The 18,416-nt window shown below is 42.2% G+C and overlaps 1 protein-coding gene across 6 annotated transcripts in view; it reads right to left on the bottom strand.

Annotated features, from left to right (window-relative positions):
• Positions 1–18,416, bottom strand: part of FAT3 (FAT atypical cadherin 3) — a 558,201-nt gene that overhangs the window by 80,991 nt on the left and 458,794 nt on the right. For all 6 annotated transcript variants that reach the window (XM_074956538.1, XM_074956570.1, XM_074956563.1 and 3 more), the window contains 2 exons: positions 17,641–17,794; positions 16,016–16,249 (listed from right to left, as the gene is read on the bottom strand). In XM_074956538.1, the coding sequence (XP_074812639.1) occupies positions 16,016–16,249; positions 17,641–17,794 (388 nt within the window). The remainder of the gene's footprint in view (positions 1–16,015; positions 16,250–17,640; positions 17,795–18,416) is intronic.

Raw genomic sequence — 18,416 nt, 5'->3', positions numbered from 1 at the left:
GGCCCTGAGACAGAAACAGGTTCCGCACCAGTCCGATGAGAGGGGCCTTCTGCCAAGATGGCCCCCGAGCACTGATGTAAGTTGATGGTGGAGTGGCAACAACAGCAGGCCAACCAGCACCAGCAATCCCAGCAGCAGATGTTGCAGCAGTGGAGAGTCCAGCAGCAGGCCCGAGCAATGCAGCAGCAGCAGCTGCTGAAAGAGATTGTGTCCAGCAGCACAACTCTGGACTTTCTGCAATAGTTAAGACCATCAGCCCCTGCCCAGAGAAGGCAGGCAGGGCCCAGTACAACAGGGGGAGCTCTGCCATCTGTGTCAGTGAAGTTAACTAAGATAGGCCTGGACAACAATCCAGAAGCATTCCTCACCACCTTCGAGGGGGAGCTGCTGGCCTCTCAATGCCCCCTGGAGTATTGGGTGTTAGTTTAGCTCCTTACCTGACAGGACAGGCTCAACTGGCTTGCCGTAATCTTGATCAATCGCTGGCTTGAGACTACAATCAGGCCAGGGTAGCTATTTAAATACCTGTACATGTGAGGAGACACACTGGCAGCACTTTAGAGCAGAGATATAACCCAGGTGGTAACCCAACAATTAAAAGAGCACTGTCGGTGATGACTTCGCTCCAGGGCCGAAGTTGCAGAGTTGGGCCTAATGGAGCAGTTTGTATCCATACTTCCAGTAAGGGGCCAGGAGTGTGTATTCTGGCATCACCCCAAGTCTTCGTCGGAGACGGTGTAGCTGATGGAGAAATTTCTCACAGCCAACTGGTTGCTAGAGATGGGACACGCGTAGCCTCTGCCCTCTTGCCAACCATGGCACCAGATGCCCACCAGCAGACACCATACCCTGGGCATGACAGAAAACAAGTGCAAACCCCACCCCAATGACTGAGCTACCCGCACAGAGAAGAGAAGACCTTGGCAAGACACGGGGCCAAGCTCAGTGAGGCATCACCCGGATTACTGTCTGGTGATGCAAACAACCAGGCTGGAGCCCTTGAGCTCAGACACAGGTCTCATTCATAGTTTAACAGCTGCTCCCCGCCAGGCAGGAGCCCGCAGAGATGAGCTTGGTAATATGCTACTCCTGTGGGCAACAGGGGCATATGAAGAAAGAGTGCCCATGGATGGAAAGGGAATAGGCAGGGAGTTGGACGGCAGATGACAGGAGGACTTCCTCTAAATTGACAGTCCCACTATGGGTCCAAGGGAAGGAGGTCCTAGGGCTTGTAGGTGTAGCCAAGTGGTTATGCAAGCCACCCTAGTGGGTTAGCCAATGAACCCAGAGGGGACAATTTGCTTGCAGTATATACATGGAGATGTGAAGCCTTGTCCCAGTGTACAACTGGAACTGACAGTGGGAACCCTCACCAATTCAGTTACAATAGAGCTAGCCAAAAAATTTGAATAGCCGGTGATAAATGGCCAAGATTGGCCCTACTTTTGGCAAATTGTTAATGAACTAACCAATGCTTCAGCTGAACACCTTGACAAGACCTGGCCTGTGAACACAGCAGACTCAGTGGGCTTGGGGGACTCGGAAAACCACAAGGAGGGTATGTCCCAGGACCAGAGCCAGCCAGGGAGATGCCTAAATAACTGGTACTTCCTGTGGACCTTGAGGCCCTAATGCGAGGGGAAAGCTTCGTCCAAGGTAGATTACTAAAGGAAGATCATGCCAGACCAACCTGATCTCTTTCCTTGAGAAGATAACCAAGATTCTAGACAAAGGAAATGCAGTAGATCTAATCTACTTGAATTTCAGTAAAGCCTTTGATACAGTTCCACATGGGAAATTAATAGTTAAACTGGTGAAGATGGGGATTAATATGAGAATCAAAAGGTGTGTAAGGAACTGGTTAAAGTGGAGACTACAATATGTCATGCTGAAAGGTGAACTGTCAGGCTGGAGGGAATTTACTACTGGAGTTCCTCAGGGATCTGTCTTTGGGACCAATCTTATTTAATATTTTCATTAATGAGCATGGCACAAAAAGTGAGAGTGGGTTAACAAAATTTGCAGATGGCACAAAGTTGGGAGGTATCACCAATATGGAGGAGGACCGGAATAGCATACTGGAAGATTTGGATGACCTTGAAAATTGCAAAGCGCAAGATCATTCATGTAGGAACTAACAACAAGAATTTTTGCTATAAGCTGGGGATGTAGCAGTTGGGAAGCGAGAAAGGAAGAAAAAGACTTGGGTGTACTGGTTGATCACAGGATGACTACAAGTCGCTAATGTGATGCAGCTGTGAAAAGAGCTAATGCAATCCTAGTATGCATTAGGTAAGGTATAAGCAGTAGAGATATGGAAGTGTTATTATCATTGTACAAGGCACTGGTGAGACCTCATTTAGAATACCATACGCAATTCTGGTCTCCTGTGTTTAAGAAAGATTAATTCAAATTGGCACAGGTAAAGAGATGGGCTACTAGGAAATGGAATGGAGAACCTATCTTATGAGAGGAGACTTAAGGAACTTTGAAGGTTGAGGGGAGATAGGATTGCTCTCTATAAATACATCAGAGAGATAAACACCAGGGTGGGAAAGGAGTTATTTAAATTAAAGGCCAGTGTTGGCACAAGAATAATATAAACTGGTCATCAACAAGTTTAGGCTTCAAATTAGATGAAGATTCCTAAACCTCAGAGAAGCCCTGGAACAGCCTTCCAAGGGAAACAGTGAGAGAAAATCCCTAACTTGTTTCAAGATCGAGCCTGTTAAGTTTATGGAGGGGATGGTATGATGAGGTTCCATATAGTAGTATGCTACAAATTCCATTACCAAATATCTCCAATGGCCACATCCGGGACACAAGATGGGGAGGGCTCTGAATTGGGGGAGATGGGTAGATGTCTGGCTGGTGGGTCTTGCTCACATACTCAGGGTCTAACTGATCACTATATTTGGATCAGGAAAGAATTTCCTCCCAGGTCAGACTGGCAGAGACCTTGCAGCAAGGGGCACAGATCACATCTGGTTTGAACTAGAGTAAATGGTGGATTCTCTGTAACTTCAAGTCTTTAAATCAGGATTTGAGGACTTCAGTAATGCAGCCAGAGGTTAGGGGTCCATTACAGGAGTGTGTGGGTGAGGCTCTGTGGCCTGCGATGTGCAGGAGGTCAAACTTCATGATCATGATGGTCCCTTATTGCCTTAAAGCCTCTGAATGAGAACAATATGATGATGCGACATTTAGCTACGGCTGTGAACAAGTGGCATACATGAATGAGGATGCAATGGACCTCCAGCACCTGAGACACTACCCCCCACTTTTTGTTAGAGAAAGAGCCACTGTATAGAGTGGAGCAAAACTTGTAGTTGGGGGTAGTAGGAACTCAGTTACTCGTCCCCCATAAGTATTGCCAAGCTGCAATGCAGCTAGCTCATTATATTCTCTGTACGGTGCATCTAGGTCAGAAGAAGACTCCGGAGTGGATACTGGCCCTGTTTTTCTGCTCAGGGTGCATCAGGGAGTATTGTTCTTTCTGCCCTCAGTGTACGTATTCAGCAGCTAAGAATGTCCCAAAGGTCCCCCTGGTCCCAATGCAATTAGTGGAAACCACATTTGAGAGAATATGGATGGATATGGTCATTGAGAAACCAATATATACTTAAAAAGAAAAGGAGTACTTGAGGCACCTTAGAGACTAATAAATTTATCTGAGCATAAGCTTTCGTGAGCTATAGCTCACTTCATCGGATGCATTCAGTGGAAAATACAGTGGGGAGATTTATATGCACAGAGAACATGAAACACTGGGTGTTACCATACTCACTTTAACGAGAGTGATCACTTAAGGTGAGCTATTACCAGCAGGAGAGCAGGGGCGGGGGGAGAAAACCTTTTGTAGTGATAATCAGGGTGGGCCATTTCCAGCAGTTGACAAGAACGTCTGAGGAAGAGTGGGGTGGGGATGTGGGGGGGAATAAACATGGGGAAATAGTTTTACTTTGTGTAATGACCCATCCACTCCCAGTCTTTATTCAAGCCTAAGTTAATTGTATCCAGTTTGCAAATTAATTCCAATTCAGCAGTCTCTCCTTGGAGTGTGTGTTTGAAGTTTTTTTTGTTGAAGAATTGCTACTTTTAGGTCTGTAATCGAGTGACAAAGAGATTGAGGTGTTCTCCGACTGGTTTTTGAATGTTATAATTCTTGACGTCTGATTTGTGTCCATTTATTCTTTTACGTAGAGAAATTTGTTAGTCTCTAAGGTGCCACAAGTACTCCTTTTCTTTTTGCAAATACAGACTAACACAGCTGCTACTCTGAAACCTGTCAATATATACTTGTAGTGGTGGACTATGCCACTCATTACCTGGAAGCCATACAGTTGTGTTCAGCTAAGGTGACAGTGATCACTCCTGAGTTTATGAGATTTTTTGCCCAGATACGTTTACCGCAAGAAATTTTGACTGATCAGGCTCCAAGTTCATACCTCAGGTGATGCAGAAACTATGCTCCTGCCTTAAAATCACGGCTCTGAGAACATCAGCGTACCATCTGCAAATGGACAGCCTCGTGGAAAGATTTAACAAAACATTGAAGGAGATGTCAAAATGGTTTGTTGGGATGAAGCCTACTCACTGGCACCATCTCCTCCTGCTGCTGCTATTTACCATGTGAGAGGAACCCCAAGCCTCCACGAGGTTCTTGCCCTATGAATTGCTCTATGGAGTCTAGCTCTGGGGAATCTTGGATGTGTTATGAGAAGGTTGGGAAGAAGCAAGAAGCAAACCCACTTGACACAACCCAGTATATTATACGCCTACAGAAGCACTTTAAGACATTGAGCACGTCTAAAAAAGAGAATCTCATCTGCGCTCAACAGAGGCAAGAACAAAGGTACAACTAAAAGAAATGTTTATGAACTTTCCACCTGGAGACAGAGTTCTGTTGCTATTACCATCCTTGAAGTTGAAATTGACGGCTCACAGGCAGGGCCCATTCAAGATGTTGAGATAAATGGGCCTGGTAGATTATGAGATCCAGCTATCTGGCAGGAGGAAGGAAACTAAGGTCTCCCATGTACATTTTCTCAAGCTATGGATGACATAGGAAACTACCTGGTGAGCCCGGAACTCGGGCGCAAGGTAGCTGCTTGCCCAGAACCTGGACCTCTACTATTAAGTGAGGCCCTTTCACTGGATCAAAACATCCAATTGGTGCAAATGATCTCAAACTTTGCTACAGAGTTCTCCCCAAGTCCGGAGAGAACATACACAATACAGTATCATCTGGAAACAGCACCAGGGCAACTGGTTAGGGAGAATCCCCGATCCTTACCAAAAAGGACAGGGGACACAGTAAGAAAAGAGGTGAAGGCCATACTGAAAATGGGATATTGAGGAGTCTCAGAGCAACTGGAGGGCCCCTATAGTCCTGGTCCCTAAAGCAGATGACACAGTCCGATTTTGCATAGACTTTTAGAAGGTCAATGCCTTTGTGAAATTTGATGCCTACCCAATGCCCAGGGTGGAAGAACTATTAGAGCAGTTGTGCCCAGCACAATACCTCAGTACCCTTGACTTTACAAAGGGCAGACTCCTCTGTCTCCATCCTTCCAGGAGATGCCTGTATAATCAATCCCCTTTGGCCATTTCCATTTTAAAACTATGCTGTTTGGGTTGCAAGGGTTGGCAGCAAGTTTCCAGCGTCTTATGAATCAAAACCTTAGACCCCACCAGCAGTAGGCCGTGGCTTACCTTGACAATACTGTCACCTATAGCTACATGTGGGAAGATCACTTACAGCACAGAAGGGCAATACTGACATCCCTACTGGAGGCTGCCCTCACAGCTAACCTGGCAAAGTGTAAGTTGGTCGCAACAGAAGTAATTTATTTAGGGTACTGGATAGGCGGAGGCACTGTGAAACCTGTGTTAGACAAAGTCTCTGTGTGTTAAAATCATATCCCATGTCCTGGACTAGGAGACAAATACGCTGCTTCTTGGGCCTTGTGGGATTCTATTGCCAGTTCATCTGCAATTCTGCACTCCAATTTAGCTCCCTTGCTAAAAGGCAAAGACACCAAGAACATCCGGTGGGAGGACTGGTCTGATGAAGCTTTTAATACCTTGAATACACTTCTAAGCCAAGAGCTGGTCCTCATCAACCCACACTTCACCCAAGAGTTTATTCTCTATACGGATGCTTCCAATGTCAGCCCAGGAGCGGTGCTCTCCCAGGACCCAATCCTATATGTAAGCAGGAAGTTGTTCCCCCTGGGGGGGAGGGGGGGGAACAGTATTCAGTTATTGAGAAAGGGAGCTCTGGCTATCCAGTAGGCTGTAGACTCACTCAGGTATTACCTCCTGGATAGGTCCCTTGTCCTTAGTCACTGACCACGTGCCCTTGCGGTGACTACCCTACATGAAGGGCTCGAACCCCCACATTATAAACTGATATCTAGCCCTCCAGCTTCTGGGAGCAGCACCATGCAGGGAAAGAGCATACAAATGTGGATTTTTTTCCCCAGACTTATTATCCCTGTTTCTTTCCGGACATGACAAGTTTCTTTCCGGACATGACATCCATTTGCTTTTCTGTAGCTGATAATGCCTGCTGATGACACCACATAACCATTTTCTTTTTAAATATTAAAAGTTTACAGCATGTTTCTCTTCTTGGATTTAATCCATCTCTATCAACTAATTAACAAAAATATTTTCTCCAGGAAAGTTAATTTACTCTATTTTAATTGATTTTTTAAAAGAATTCTTAGCTTGCTTTCTTTCTTTTTAAATAAATGCGATTGCAAAAGAAAACCAAAAAAGAGGGTTGAAATATTTTCTTTACCACAGAAAACAATGACACTGTTAAAGCTTGGCAAAAAGTCACGACAACCATAAGAAAAAATATTCTATGAATATGAAAGAAAAAAAAAGGAAGCTGTGCCATAAGATCTGTGAAATTAGTGGTTACTTTTCAAGTTACAAATTATTTGTAAGCAGACTATCTAATTGCAGTGCTTCCTCCCATTCCAATTTTCATGGTGTAATTATTAGCTTTAGGATGCTCCTATGGCAGTGGTTCTCAAACTGTGGGTTTACACACACAAACAACAGAGAATTATCCACATCCCTTGGCCTTTTTTGTTAGCAGTTGTTATAAACATACAGCTAAGGATAGCATAAAATCCCTCCTTTACCTGTAAAGGGTTAAGAAGCTTAGATAACCTGGCTGGCACCTTACCAAAAGGACCAATAAGGGGAGAAGATACTTTTAAAATCTGTGGGGGAAGGTTTTTGTTTTGTGTTCTTTCCCAGTCAGCGAGGAACCAGGGTAGGGAAAATACATCTCCTAAAGCCATACCTGAACTAAGCATTTAAGAGTACAAATTGTAAGTAATAGGAAGGAAATGCGTTAGATTATTTTTTGTTTTAGCTTGTGAATTTTCCCTGTGCTAAGAGGGAGGTTTATTCCTGTTTTTTGTAACTTTAAAGTTTTGCCTAGACGGTAATTCTCTATGTTTTAAATTTTATTACCCTGTAAAATTACCTTTCATCCTGATTTTACAGAGGTGGTTATTTTACTTTATATATATATATATATATAAAGTTCTATTTTTTAAGAATTTGATTGGTTTTTAGTGTTCTAAAAACCCAAGGGTCTGGTCTGTGCTCTCCCTGTTTACCTATTTGGGTTGGTACATTATTCTTAAGCCTCCCCAGCAAAGGGGGTGAAGTGGCTTGGGGGAGTATTTTGGGGAAACAGGAACTCCAAGTGGTCCTTTTCCTGAATCTTTGTCTAATTCACTTGGTGGTGTCAGCAGTACTCATCCAAGGACAGGGAAGGATTTGTGCCTTGGGGAAGTTTTTAATCTAAGCTGGTAGAAATAAGCTTAGGAGGTCTTTCATGTGGGTCCCCACATCTGTACCCCAGAGTACAGCATGAGGAGGGAACGCTGACAGTAGTATTTCATTTTTATTGGAGTTTCAGTAGCTCCCTCGGTACTCGCAAAGATTTAAACACTTCGGAAAGGAGCAGAACGTCAGACAGAATAGATATTAATCATAGTTACTGAGATCTTTGCTGAAAATGTTGTATCCTCCCTCACCCAACAGAGGGGAAAACTCAGAGAGAGGGCATTTAGAGATAACTGCAAGTACAAATTAACCATATATAGATACAGAAAACAATAGATAATGAACTTGATTCCTTCTCTTTGTAGCAGCTGGGAGGGCAGCTATCACTTACTACACACAAAGGTCTATAGGAGCCCCAACTAGCAGAGCCTGCATGACATGGGATATGCTGAATGCAATGCATCCTCTGAGCTACCTGGACCTAAAGAGCACCACCCACTTTTTGATGAGTGCAAGCTCACAATGCCGCTTTAATCAGACTTAGGCAAAAATTCCACTGCCGGGGCCTTCCGCTGCAGGCCATGACAATATCCAGCACAAATCCTGAAGGAATCAAGCCCAGGAAATAGACTCTTAATGGAAGTAAACCAAATAGCAGAGACATACTGAGCCATAGGAGTCATACAAGACCCAGAGCAACCAAGGTCATCATACAAAATATCCCACTGTGTGGATATATTTTTGAAACTGACAGATACATCTCAGAGCACTCTGTGTTCTGCTGTGAGGTTACAGCCTTTCAAAAGAGCAGGATACATCAGCAACTAAAAGCACCGCCTTCACAAAACTAAAGGGATGCTTTGGAAATGTACCACAGAACTTATTCATCGTATGTGTTGCTTTATGATGTATCCAAAACTTTTCTTTAGGTTTGTAGAAATCCTTCCCAAAATTGCACTCTTACATTATACCTGTGAAGTTTCACCCCTCCCAGCACAGACCATTCCTAGACTTGTTTTCACCTCAGGAGAGAGAGACGTGCTCTAATGGTATAATTTGCTCTGGATAGTCCCAGACAACATTACCCCTAAATCCTTTTCAGAGTCACTGTTTCCACATATGGTCTCCGACTCTGTAGTTCTGGCCTGCATTCCTTGTTCCTAGATGTAGAACTCTGCATTCAGGAATATTAAAACACATTTTGTTTGCATGGGTCCAGCTTACCAAATGGTTCAGATTACTCATATGACTGCCCTGTCATCATCATTATTACCACGCCACCAATCTTTGAGTCATCCACAAATTTTACAAATAGTGATTTTTCATTCTGTAAGCATGAAAAGCCAGACTACAGAGTGGCTCATCGGGAACACTGGCATGAAACAGGGCTTCATTTTATCTCTGCTGTTTGGCATTGCCATAAACTGCATAGTAAAGAAGTGCATTTGGAGCACAGGTGCCAACTTTTGTTGGCGCTGGTGGGTGCTTGTGCCCCCCCCCGGCCCCTGCCCCACCCCAACTCCGCCCCTCCCTGCCCCTATTGGATCCCTCCCCAAATCCCCGCCCTGGCCCCGCCTCCTCCCCCAAGGGCGCCACGCTCCCCCTCCTCCCCACTCCCTCCCAGGCTTGCTGTGCGAAACAGCTGTTTTGTGGCACAAGCGCTGGGAGGGAGTGGGGAGAAGCAGGACCCAGCGGCGCACTCAGGGGAGGAGGAGGAGCGGAGGCGAGCTGGGGCGGGGTGGGGAGCTGCCGGTGGGTGCAGAGCACCCACCAATTTTTCCCCGTGGGTGCTCCAGCCCTGGATCACCCACGGAGTCGGTGCCTATGATTTGGAGTACAAACACTGGTATAGAATCAGTAGGTAGCATATGATTAGAGGAGCTACACTTTACTGATGATAGTGGGAAACTAAGTGATACCCCCAAAAAGTAACAAAGAGAGTCAATCTGGCAAACACAGCAGTCCACGTAAGGCTCAAAATTAGTTATGCTAAAACAAACGTACTGGAAACCCAGACATCAAACAGTAACATCACGCTAGATGGCAAAAATATCAAGGAAGGAAAACAGCTTCCCTGCCTGGGCAGCACCATATTGGCCAGAGATCTCAAGAAGGAAAGGATATCAAAGATAGGAAAGGCTTCTTCAGTATTTACTAAACTCAACAACATATGGAAATCAATGATATACAGCACCAAACCAAAACTGAGAATTTTCAATTCGAACACAATATCAATGCTAACATATGGCTGCAAGAACTGAAGATCTTTTAGACTGAAAACTAGATGACTTTAGAAATATGTGCCTATGAAAGATTCTGGGCACTGACTGGAAAGACTTCATCACCAATGAAAAGATCCAAGAAATTACGAACCAGCAACTTGTTTCCACTAGAATCAGAAGAAAGCGCTGGACATATCTACTCCAGATACCAATTCTCAGACTCCCACATGAAGCTGTCAAGTGGAAACCAGCTGGTGTGCAGAAATGAGGGTACCCCAGAGAAACCTCAAGAAGAACTCTTAGGAGGAAGGGCAGAACAATCTATCTCAACACCATAGAACAGTGGAAGGAGCAGCAAATAACAGAGAGGAAAGGAAAAGACTAGATTCCGCCCTGTGCACCAACATTGGAAGATGCAATGTAATAATGATTTTATATTTATTTCCATAACATTGATGCAAATGTTGAATAGCTTCAGTCCTAGTACCAAACGCTGTGAAACCCCACTAGAAACATCCCCATTCAATGCTGATTCCCCATTGGCACCTATTTTTTGAGATCTATCAAAGAGCCAGTTCTTAATCCATTTAACTTGTGCTTTATTGATATTGTATAGTTTGAATTTTTTATCAGAATGCTGTGCAGTCACAAGTTAAATGCCTTACAGAAGTCCATGCAGTTCCCTTATCGACCAAACTTGTAATCTCATCAAAGAATGAAATCAGGTTTGACATGACCTATTTTTCATAAATCCATGTTGATTGGCATTAATTATATTCCTATCTTTTATTTCATAATCAATTAAATCACATATAATCTTTTCCATTATTTTGCCTGGGATTGATATCAGGTTAACCAGCCTATAGCTAACTAGGTCATTCTGCGTGCCCTTTTTGAATATTGGCACAACATTAGCACTCTTCCAGTCATCTGGCCTTTCCTTGGTATTCAAGATTTATTAAAAATTAACATCAGCAGGCCAGAGATCTTCTCAGAAAGCTCCTTTAGGGACCTTAGTTGCAAGTTATCCAGGTCTGCTGAGTTTAAAGTGTTTACCCCTAGTAGATGTTGTTTAGCATCTTCCTAAGTTATGAATGGACTGGAAAGTACTTCATGGTTCTCATGTGACATGAGCACATCATCTTCCTTCTTTCCAAATACGGAAGAGAAATATTTGTTGATCACTTTTGCCTTATCTGCATCATTAACAGTTAGCTATCTAGTAAATGGCCTACAACGTTATTAGGATTTCTTTTGTTCCTAATATATTTAAAAAATTCTCTCTATCCTTAGCCCTGGCAGCTATGGATATTTTCCTGATGACTTTAGTTTCCCTTATAAATTTTTTGCTGTTCATAACTTCTAATCTATATGATTTCTATTATCCTCCTTTTCTATTTTTTATATACTTTTTTTATTGCTAATTTTTGTCTTCATTTTGCCACTGAACTGGGATGGGTTTTTAGCCAAAGTTATCTTCTTTCTTGATTGTGGAAACACAGCTTTTTTGAACATTTAATACATTCTTTTAAAGAACTTTGATTTTTCATACACATTTTTCTATCTATATATTTTTTTATCTAATTTTGCTCAATTTTTGGAAATTACCCCTTTTGAAGTATCAAGTATTTATAGTACTGATTGGAACTGTCCTCTACTTGTCCATATTCAGTGTTCTCTGGTCATGATCACCAGTCACTCAGCAATTATCACCCTTATCTTTATTCATCATAAGGAGCTACCTTGGTGTTGGGTACAATAACTTTTGTGTTAGAAAATTATCATGTACAATTTTTAGAAACCGTAATGATGGCTGAATGGTACCTCGAGCATACGTCTCCCATGACAGACCGATCAGCTAAAAGACTGACTAGAAGGATCTTGTTAGACTTCAATAAATTGCCAAAACCACCAGTACTGGATGAGGGAAATGGAGAGCTGGATCTGCCAGCTGGTCACCACAAATGTTAACGCTCCAGGGACCAGATTTCTAGAGGTGTGTAGGCACCTGAAGATGAAGATAGGTGCTGGCCTAGTTGGAAGTAGTAGAATTTTTGAAAGCGTCAAGGCACCTAACTCCCATTAGATTTGTCCATCAAGTTTCCCTCTAGGGTAGACATTGCATAACAGATTCCACATACCAGATTGCTATGGTGTCTCTGCAAACCTCAGAGCCTCTCTGCCACACCGTACAACCAGTTGCAGCTCAGGTCCCAAAGCCTCTATACTCTATCTACAACGGCAGGATGGTGGGTTATTTCACTAGCTTGTATGGTATGGGTGAGCTCCGTGAAAAATCAGGAATTTCCAGTAAACGTAGGGCAGATAGCAATGCTATATGTTTATGTTTAAAAAAATCAATAATTTTAGTGTAACAAAGCGAGTTGTGTAGCCACTCCCCTTTCTTCCAGATGCCCACTTAATTCACAGTTTGGACCATCCACCTTTGTTTGAACTATGCACTGTATTGGAATATGCTCCTTGTTATCCAAAGCAGTTCTCTTCGACTGAAAGTTGTGAAATTGGAAAGCAGAGCCCTCCCATTCATGTCCCCCTCTAGCATGTGTTCGGGCTTGGCTACACTTACATTTTATAGCGCTCTAACTTCCTGGCTCAGGGGGGTGAAAAATCACCCCCCTGAGCGCAGCAAGTCAGAGCGCTTTAAAGCGCTAGTGTAAACAGGCTCCGAGCGCTGGGAGCTAATCCCCTCATGGAGAGCTCTCTCCCAGCGCTTGCGCGCGACCACACTCACACTTCAAAGCGCTGCCACGGAAGCGCTCCCACAACAGCGCTTTGAAGTTTCCAGTGTAGCCATGCCCTTAGTCAATTTAGGTTCAAATCCTGCATAGTGCTGAGTACACTCTGTGATGCTGTCAAGCAGGTTGCCAATACCCACCAAGGCAGCAGGCTAATTCACTCACATGCTAATAGAAATCAAAGGAGTGTCAAAAGGCATTGTAATGTGATCAGGCCAATTCACTTGTGGGTTGGCATAATTAAAAAGGAAATGTGATGGTACTGTCTTCATTTATCTGTAACCTGTTGAATGTTATTACATTATATTTTACATTATAGATTACTGTACTTAATTAACCTAGATCAAAGCATGTATTAGCGTTTAGATGAGAATTTACTTAACGTGTAAAACTGCATGAAAACTAATGAAGGATTGTTTCTGGCTATCACGTTGTTCATGAAAACTAATGAAAGACTGGCTGGATGGCTTAACGAAATGCATTATGTATGTCTCTGTAAAGTTCACCAGGATTGAAGCCTTAGAACTGTAAATGAGAAGCATGCAAACTTCAAAGCATGGGCTCTTGCGTTCAACAAAGGGAAATCTACAGAACCATGCTGTGATGCGAACACCTGCCAGATTGCTTTCTGGGGAAAACAGCTAAGAGAATGTACCTTGGGAGCGATCCTGTATCTCTGAGCTGTTTGGACACTTTCAGGGGGTGTTCCAGATACAAGACAGAGATCCCCAAAGCTGCTTTGGGTAACCCTGAGAGACCTATGGAAAATCAGGAGATTACTACACCTCTGCTAATCATTTGGACTTACAAACTCTGACTCACCTATAATGTATTTTACCTACATTAACCTCTCAGTAACTTTAATTTCTTTTTCTTAGCTAATAAATCTCTAGTTAGTTTACTAGAGAAATTGGCTACAGCATTGTTTTTGGTGTGAGATCAAGAGTATCCTTTGACCTGGGGTAAGTGACTGGCCCTTTGAGGTCAGGAGTGTCCTAATGTGAGGTGATTTTTGGTTTTAATAACTTTTCATCATTTAGACCAGTTTGTCTGGGTGGCAAGATGCACTAAAGAGCCTCAGGGGACTGTCTTTGGCTCCATGGTAAGATTAATATAGTAATCCAGCAGTGCACAGTTGTTACTGGCTTGGTGAAATCTAATTATAGAATCACCAGTTTGGGGTGTCAGAAAACAGGGCAGACAGTCTGAACGGAGATTGACACTCTCAGTTGTGAGCTACTCCAGACAGCATGACACCCTCACCTCTCATAGATTTCAAAAGGTCTCTTAGGAAATGCTCAGCACATTTCATGATCAAACCCTTAAGAAGAAAGCAAAGGCACATCCCTGTTTCAAATAATACGTTGAGCAGCAGGTACTGCACAGCAAAAACCTTCAATAACTTGAGCAGTGGCACTGAATCTTCCTACTGCCTGGAAATTGCCCTAATTATCCTAAGAATATGTGACCAAACATTCATTCTATATAATGCCATTCCCCCATATGCTGTATTATGTTTAGTGGGACGAGTTCCTGGAGCCCACCACATGGCTTGTCTTTCAAGTTTTCTCTCTATGTTCTCCATGCTGGCATTCCTTTCTTCATTCTTCTGAAAAGGGTGCGTGTTCTCTAAGTCACAACTCATCCTCCTTACAGGTAGAGTACATGGCGCTTCAAGGACCGAAATAGCAGAGGAGTCGGCAGATGCTGACACTGACTGTAAAATGCACCGTGGAAAATATGTTCCTTGGCTCATTACAAGCTACACAAATGTTTTCAAGGGGAGTGGGGGCTTTCAGTACTCTACAGAGATTTAACTACTGTATGTTATGAAAAAAACATCCTATCCTAATTCACTCATTTCCACAACAATGGGAATATGATTTTTTAGTGCTGACTAATAGAACACTGATTTGTATTAAAATCAGTTTCAAACCAGATTAACCCCTGCATCTTACACATCCCTCTATGATTTACAGCTCTAAATACGAAGTCTATATAACCTTTCATATTTGTCATCACATATCCACCTCTATAAAAATATGCAGTCTCAGAAAGAGAATGAATGTAGCAATTACCTCTGTTTTTAAATAGTTCATCATCTCTTTATGTAAAGTTGATTTAGCACAAACATTTATTTACAACTTTTATTTCAAATTCTTTGCTATCTTTTTTTGTTTTAAATGTCACTTCATACACATGAGAAAAATGCTAATTAAAACAGCAGTGGAAAATAAAAACACTGGGTTTGCAACACATGTATTGGCTAACTAACAGTAATTGTTTTGCACTATTGGGAAGTAGAATAAACTGTAATTGTGATTTTTCAACCAAGGAGCATAATGTGTTCTTTATAGATAAAGTAATAAATGTTTGCAGCTTATTATTTAACTTTACTGAATGCAGCAAATTTGAACTAGCAACCTTAACAACAGAGGACACTACCAGCATCTATTATAATTCAGAAAAATATGAACAAAAAGTATTTCCATTCAGTGGAAGATCCTGGTTTGTAGGTAACACCACTCATGCCATGATTTCATAAAACATCTCCCAAAAATAAAGCAGAGAAAAGAAAAAACTGTCAGACTCTATATTTATTTACCTGAAACAAATTAGATGAAAAAGAGCAAAGGCTTTTACAAATTAATACTTGTGTTACAAGACAAAAAAATTGTGCCTAGATTTCATGGTTAAGTTCTTCACATAACAAAAGACTGAAATTAAAAAAAACAAACCAGTAAGAAAATAACCAGAGTATCTCCAGTGTAAACAATAACAGACTAAAATTATAACAAAGCTGTGATGTATCAAGACCTATATTTCTCTACCCAGCAATAGATTTCTACTGGCATATAACTATACTACATGCCTAACACAAAAACAGGCATGGAGAACTTCAGCTCCAAAAGAACTTGAGACCTTTATAGCACAAGAGTTTAAACTTAACCCTAAATTCATCATAACTGCTACCAGTGATCTCTACAATAAGAATATGGGGATGACAGACTTCCCTGGCCACTGCAATACTTATACATCTATGACACCATGCCACACTCAACAATGGGCAGCAGCAAAGGGGATAACAAAGGGGAGAGGAAGGAAAAGCAGAAGAGGTGAATAAGGAGAGAAACAGGGAAGAGGAAGGTGCCATCTCTGTCGCAATTCCACCAACCCATGCATTTTTCCGAGTTATTCTTAGTAATATTGCTCACTTACCTACATCAGGATCCGTGGCCTGGACTCTTGTTAACAAAGCTTTAGTGGCTGTATTCTCATAGACACATGCAGTGTAATGATCAGTAGAAAACATTGGTGGATTATCATTGACATCTTCCAGAAAAAGGTGGATTTCTGACTGGCAGAACCTGCCACCGCCATCTGTTGCCCTGGCAATCAAGTTGTACACAGGGATTTTCTCTCTGTCTAAAAGGGCCGAGGTTTTCAACTCACCTAAAATTAGGTACAAGCAGTGATCATCATTATAATATTACAGAATATCCATTTTTAGATATTGTAAGTACCAGAAAGATCACATATTTTTCAGGAATTAAAAGAAAAAAAGAGGGGGAAAAAAAAGAAACAACAACAGTATCCATCACTGAAAAGAATATAAAATCCTGGAAGTTTCATTTTTACTTCTGTTTATCCACCATAGTTAACTGCCAGCACAAATGCAGTAGCGTAAGCCAATCTGGATGACCTTCAAAGCCCTACAATTTCACCCATGGCTGAGAGTATAATAAACAGTATTTTTCATGTCTGCCTTTTGGTTACTCTCATAATCTCCATGGCTCTCTAGATTTCTAAACACATAAATGCACTGTAAATCTACTGATGACAGCAGAGATAATCAAATGTAAAGGGCCATAATGCTGATCTTTGCCAAAAAACAACTCAAGCGTCTCAGTGGGTGCCTGCGCCTTCCAGTTTAGATCAGATCTCTCATTCTCAGATACACACACGTTATAGACCAATGAAAGGACACAGGTCTGACCATGGGCATTAAGAGCAACCATAAGGTAGATTGTTCATATTCCACAAGTTTTAAATATTATCTGCTTCTTATAAAACAAATAAATACTCTTCAACCATTTACGTATCAGCAAAGCATCTGGTACTAGCCAGCAGGACTGATTTAGTCTTTTATATGCCAGATCCCATATTTAAATGCATTACCCTTTATTCTGATAGGGGACAATAACCCACCTTTAAAATACTAAAAACCTCCCACTGCTTCAACCTCTGTCATTTATGGTAACAAAACAGTACCACCAGATGCAGTTGCCTCCGGTTATTAAACCACGTATCAAATCAACAATACCCCCACAACACTCCAACATGCTAACAAATACTATATCCATGGCCCTTCCTCCCCAAAAGCCTGGATGAAAAGATAGTCCTTGCCACATGTCCTGAAGATTGACACATTCAGGCTATTTTAGACACGGGTGGAAGAAATGATTGCCAAAGCTGAAGGCTTTTTGTAAACATTCTGCCAGCAGCTCCCTGTCTTTTATACCAAGTGGGCTCCAGCTCAAGGCCTCTGATGCCCACAACTGGTTTGAAGGTCTTGCTGGGAAACAGGAGGGTTAAATCCTCCCCAATGGATGGAATATCCAAGGTGGCTATCAAAGGGGTTCCTTCCCCTCTACTGTCCTATAACTGTCACCTTCAAAGTGGACATAAATGCCTGCAATATTATAAACTGACAGCAGAAGTTCAGATTTCCACATGTGACACTTTAATGGAAAATGCATTAGCAGTAATTGGCGAGAACTCTGGCCCCAACTGGTGGCCGGGGTTAGCAATGTCATTCAGAGACAAAAGTTTTGTCACCTTACCGCTTTCTGGATCTAAAAAAAATTTATTGTTCCCAGGCCCGAACAGCGAATAGCGAATTTCACCATTGGATCCGATGTCTGCATCCTTGGCGCTGATCTTAAGGATGACTTTGTTTGATGGAATGTCTTCAGGAAATAATGCTGTGTATGCAAACTAGGGACAAAAGCACAAAATACAGGGGACGCAAGAGCAGCAGTTAATATTATCTTTGCACAAACATCATTTTGCATGGTTACTCTCTATGGTGCATGCACTTACAAGTATCTTCAACATTTTTATACAAAAGAAACAACTTTTCTTAAGGAACCTTAACTCATTAGTATAAGTTCTTACGTTTTTTAAGTATCACAATAACAACAAAAATTAAAAGCATTAATAGGACTGCAAAGGTGTTAGGAATAAAAAGGCAGCCGCACCTTATACACTGTCTACCCTGACTTTTCCTTGAACATTCCCCTCATTTCACTACTGCAGCAGTACAACTGCACCCTTGACGGTGAATGTGGGAGCGCAAGGACAGGACACAGGTAATTTTACCACGGTATGATCTGTGCTCAGAGTAGGTTTAGATATCATGGTGGTTAAAATGCCAGAGGCTACCTGTGCCCGGTCTATACTAATCCTCTCACCATTGTTACCACTAGAGGAGCTGCACCAACAATAATCTAACCTTACTGCACAATAAGAAAACTACCAGTGTGGAGAAGGCCTAGCTCCTCTAGCTCCACTGCTATGTTCTCTAAAACACTCTACTCCCACCTGCTTTAGCGAAATT

This window comes from Natator depressus, chromosome 1 (assembly GCF_965152275.1).
Source record: "Natator depressus isolate rNatDep1 chromosome 1, rNatDep2.hap1, whole genome shotgun sequence".
Classification (NCBI taxonomy): domain Eukaryota; kingdom Metazoa; phylum Chordata; order Testudines; family Cheloniidae; genus Natator; species Natator depressus.
The sequence above is the reverse complement of the archived record's forward strand: the minus strand, read 5'-3'. Positions and strand labels throughout refer to the sequence as shown.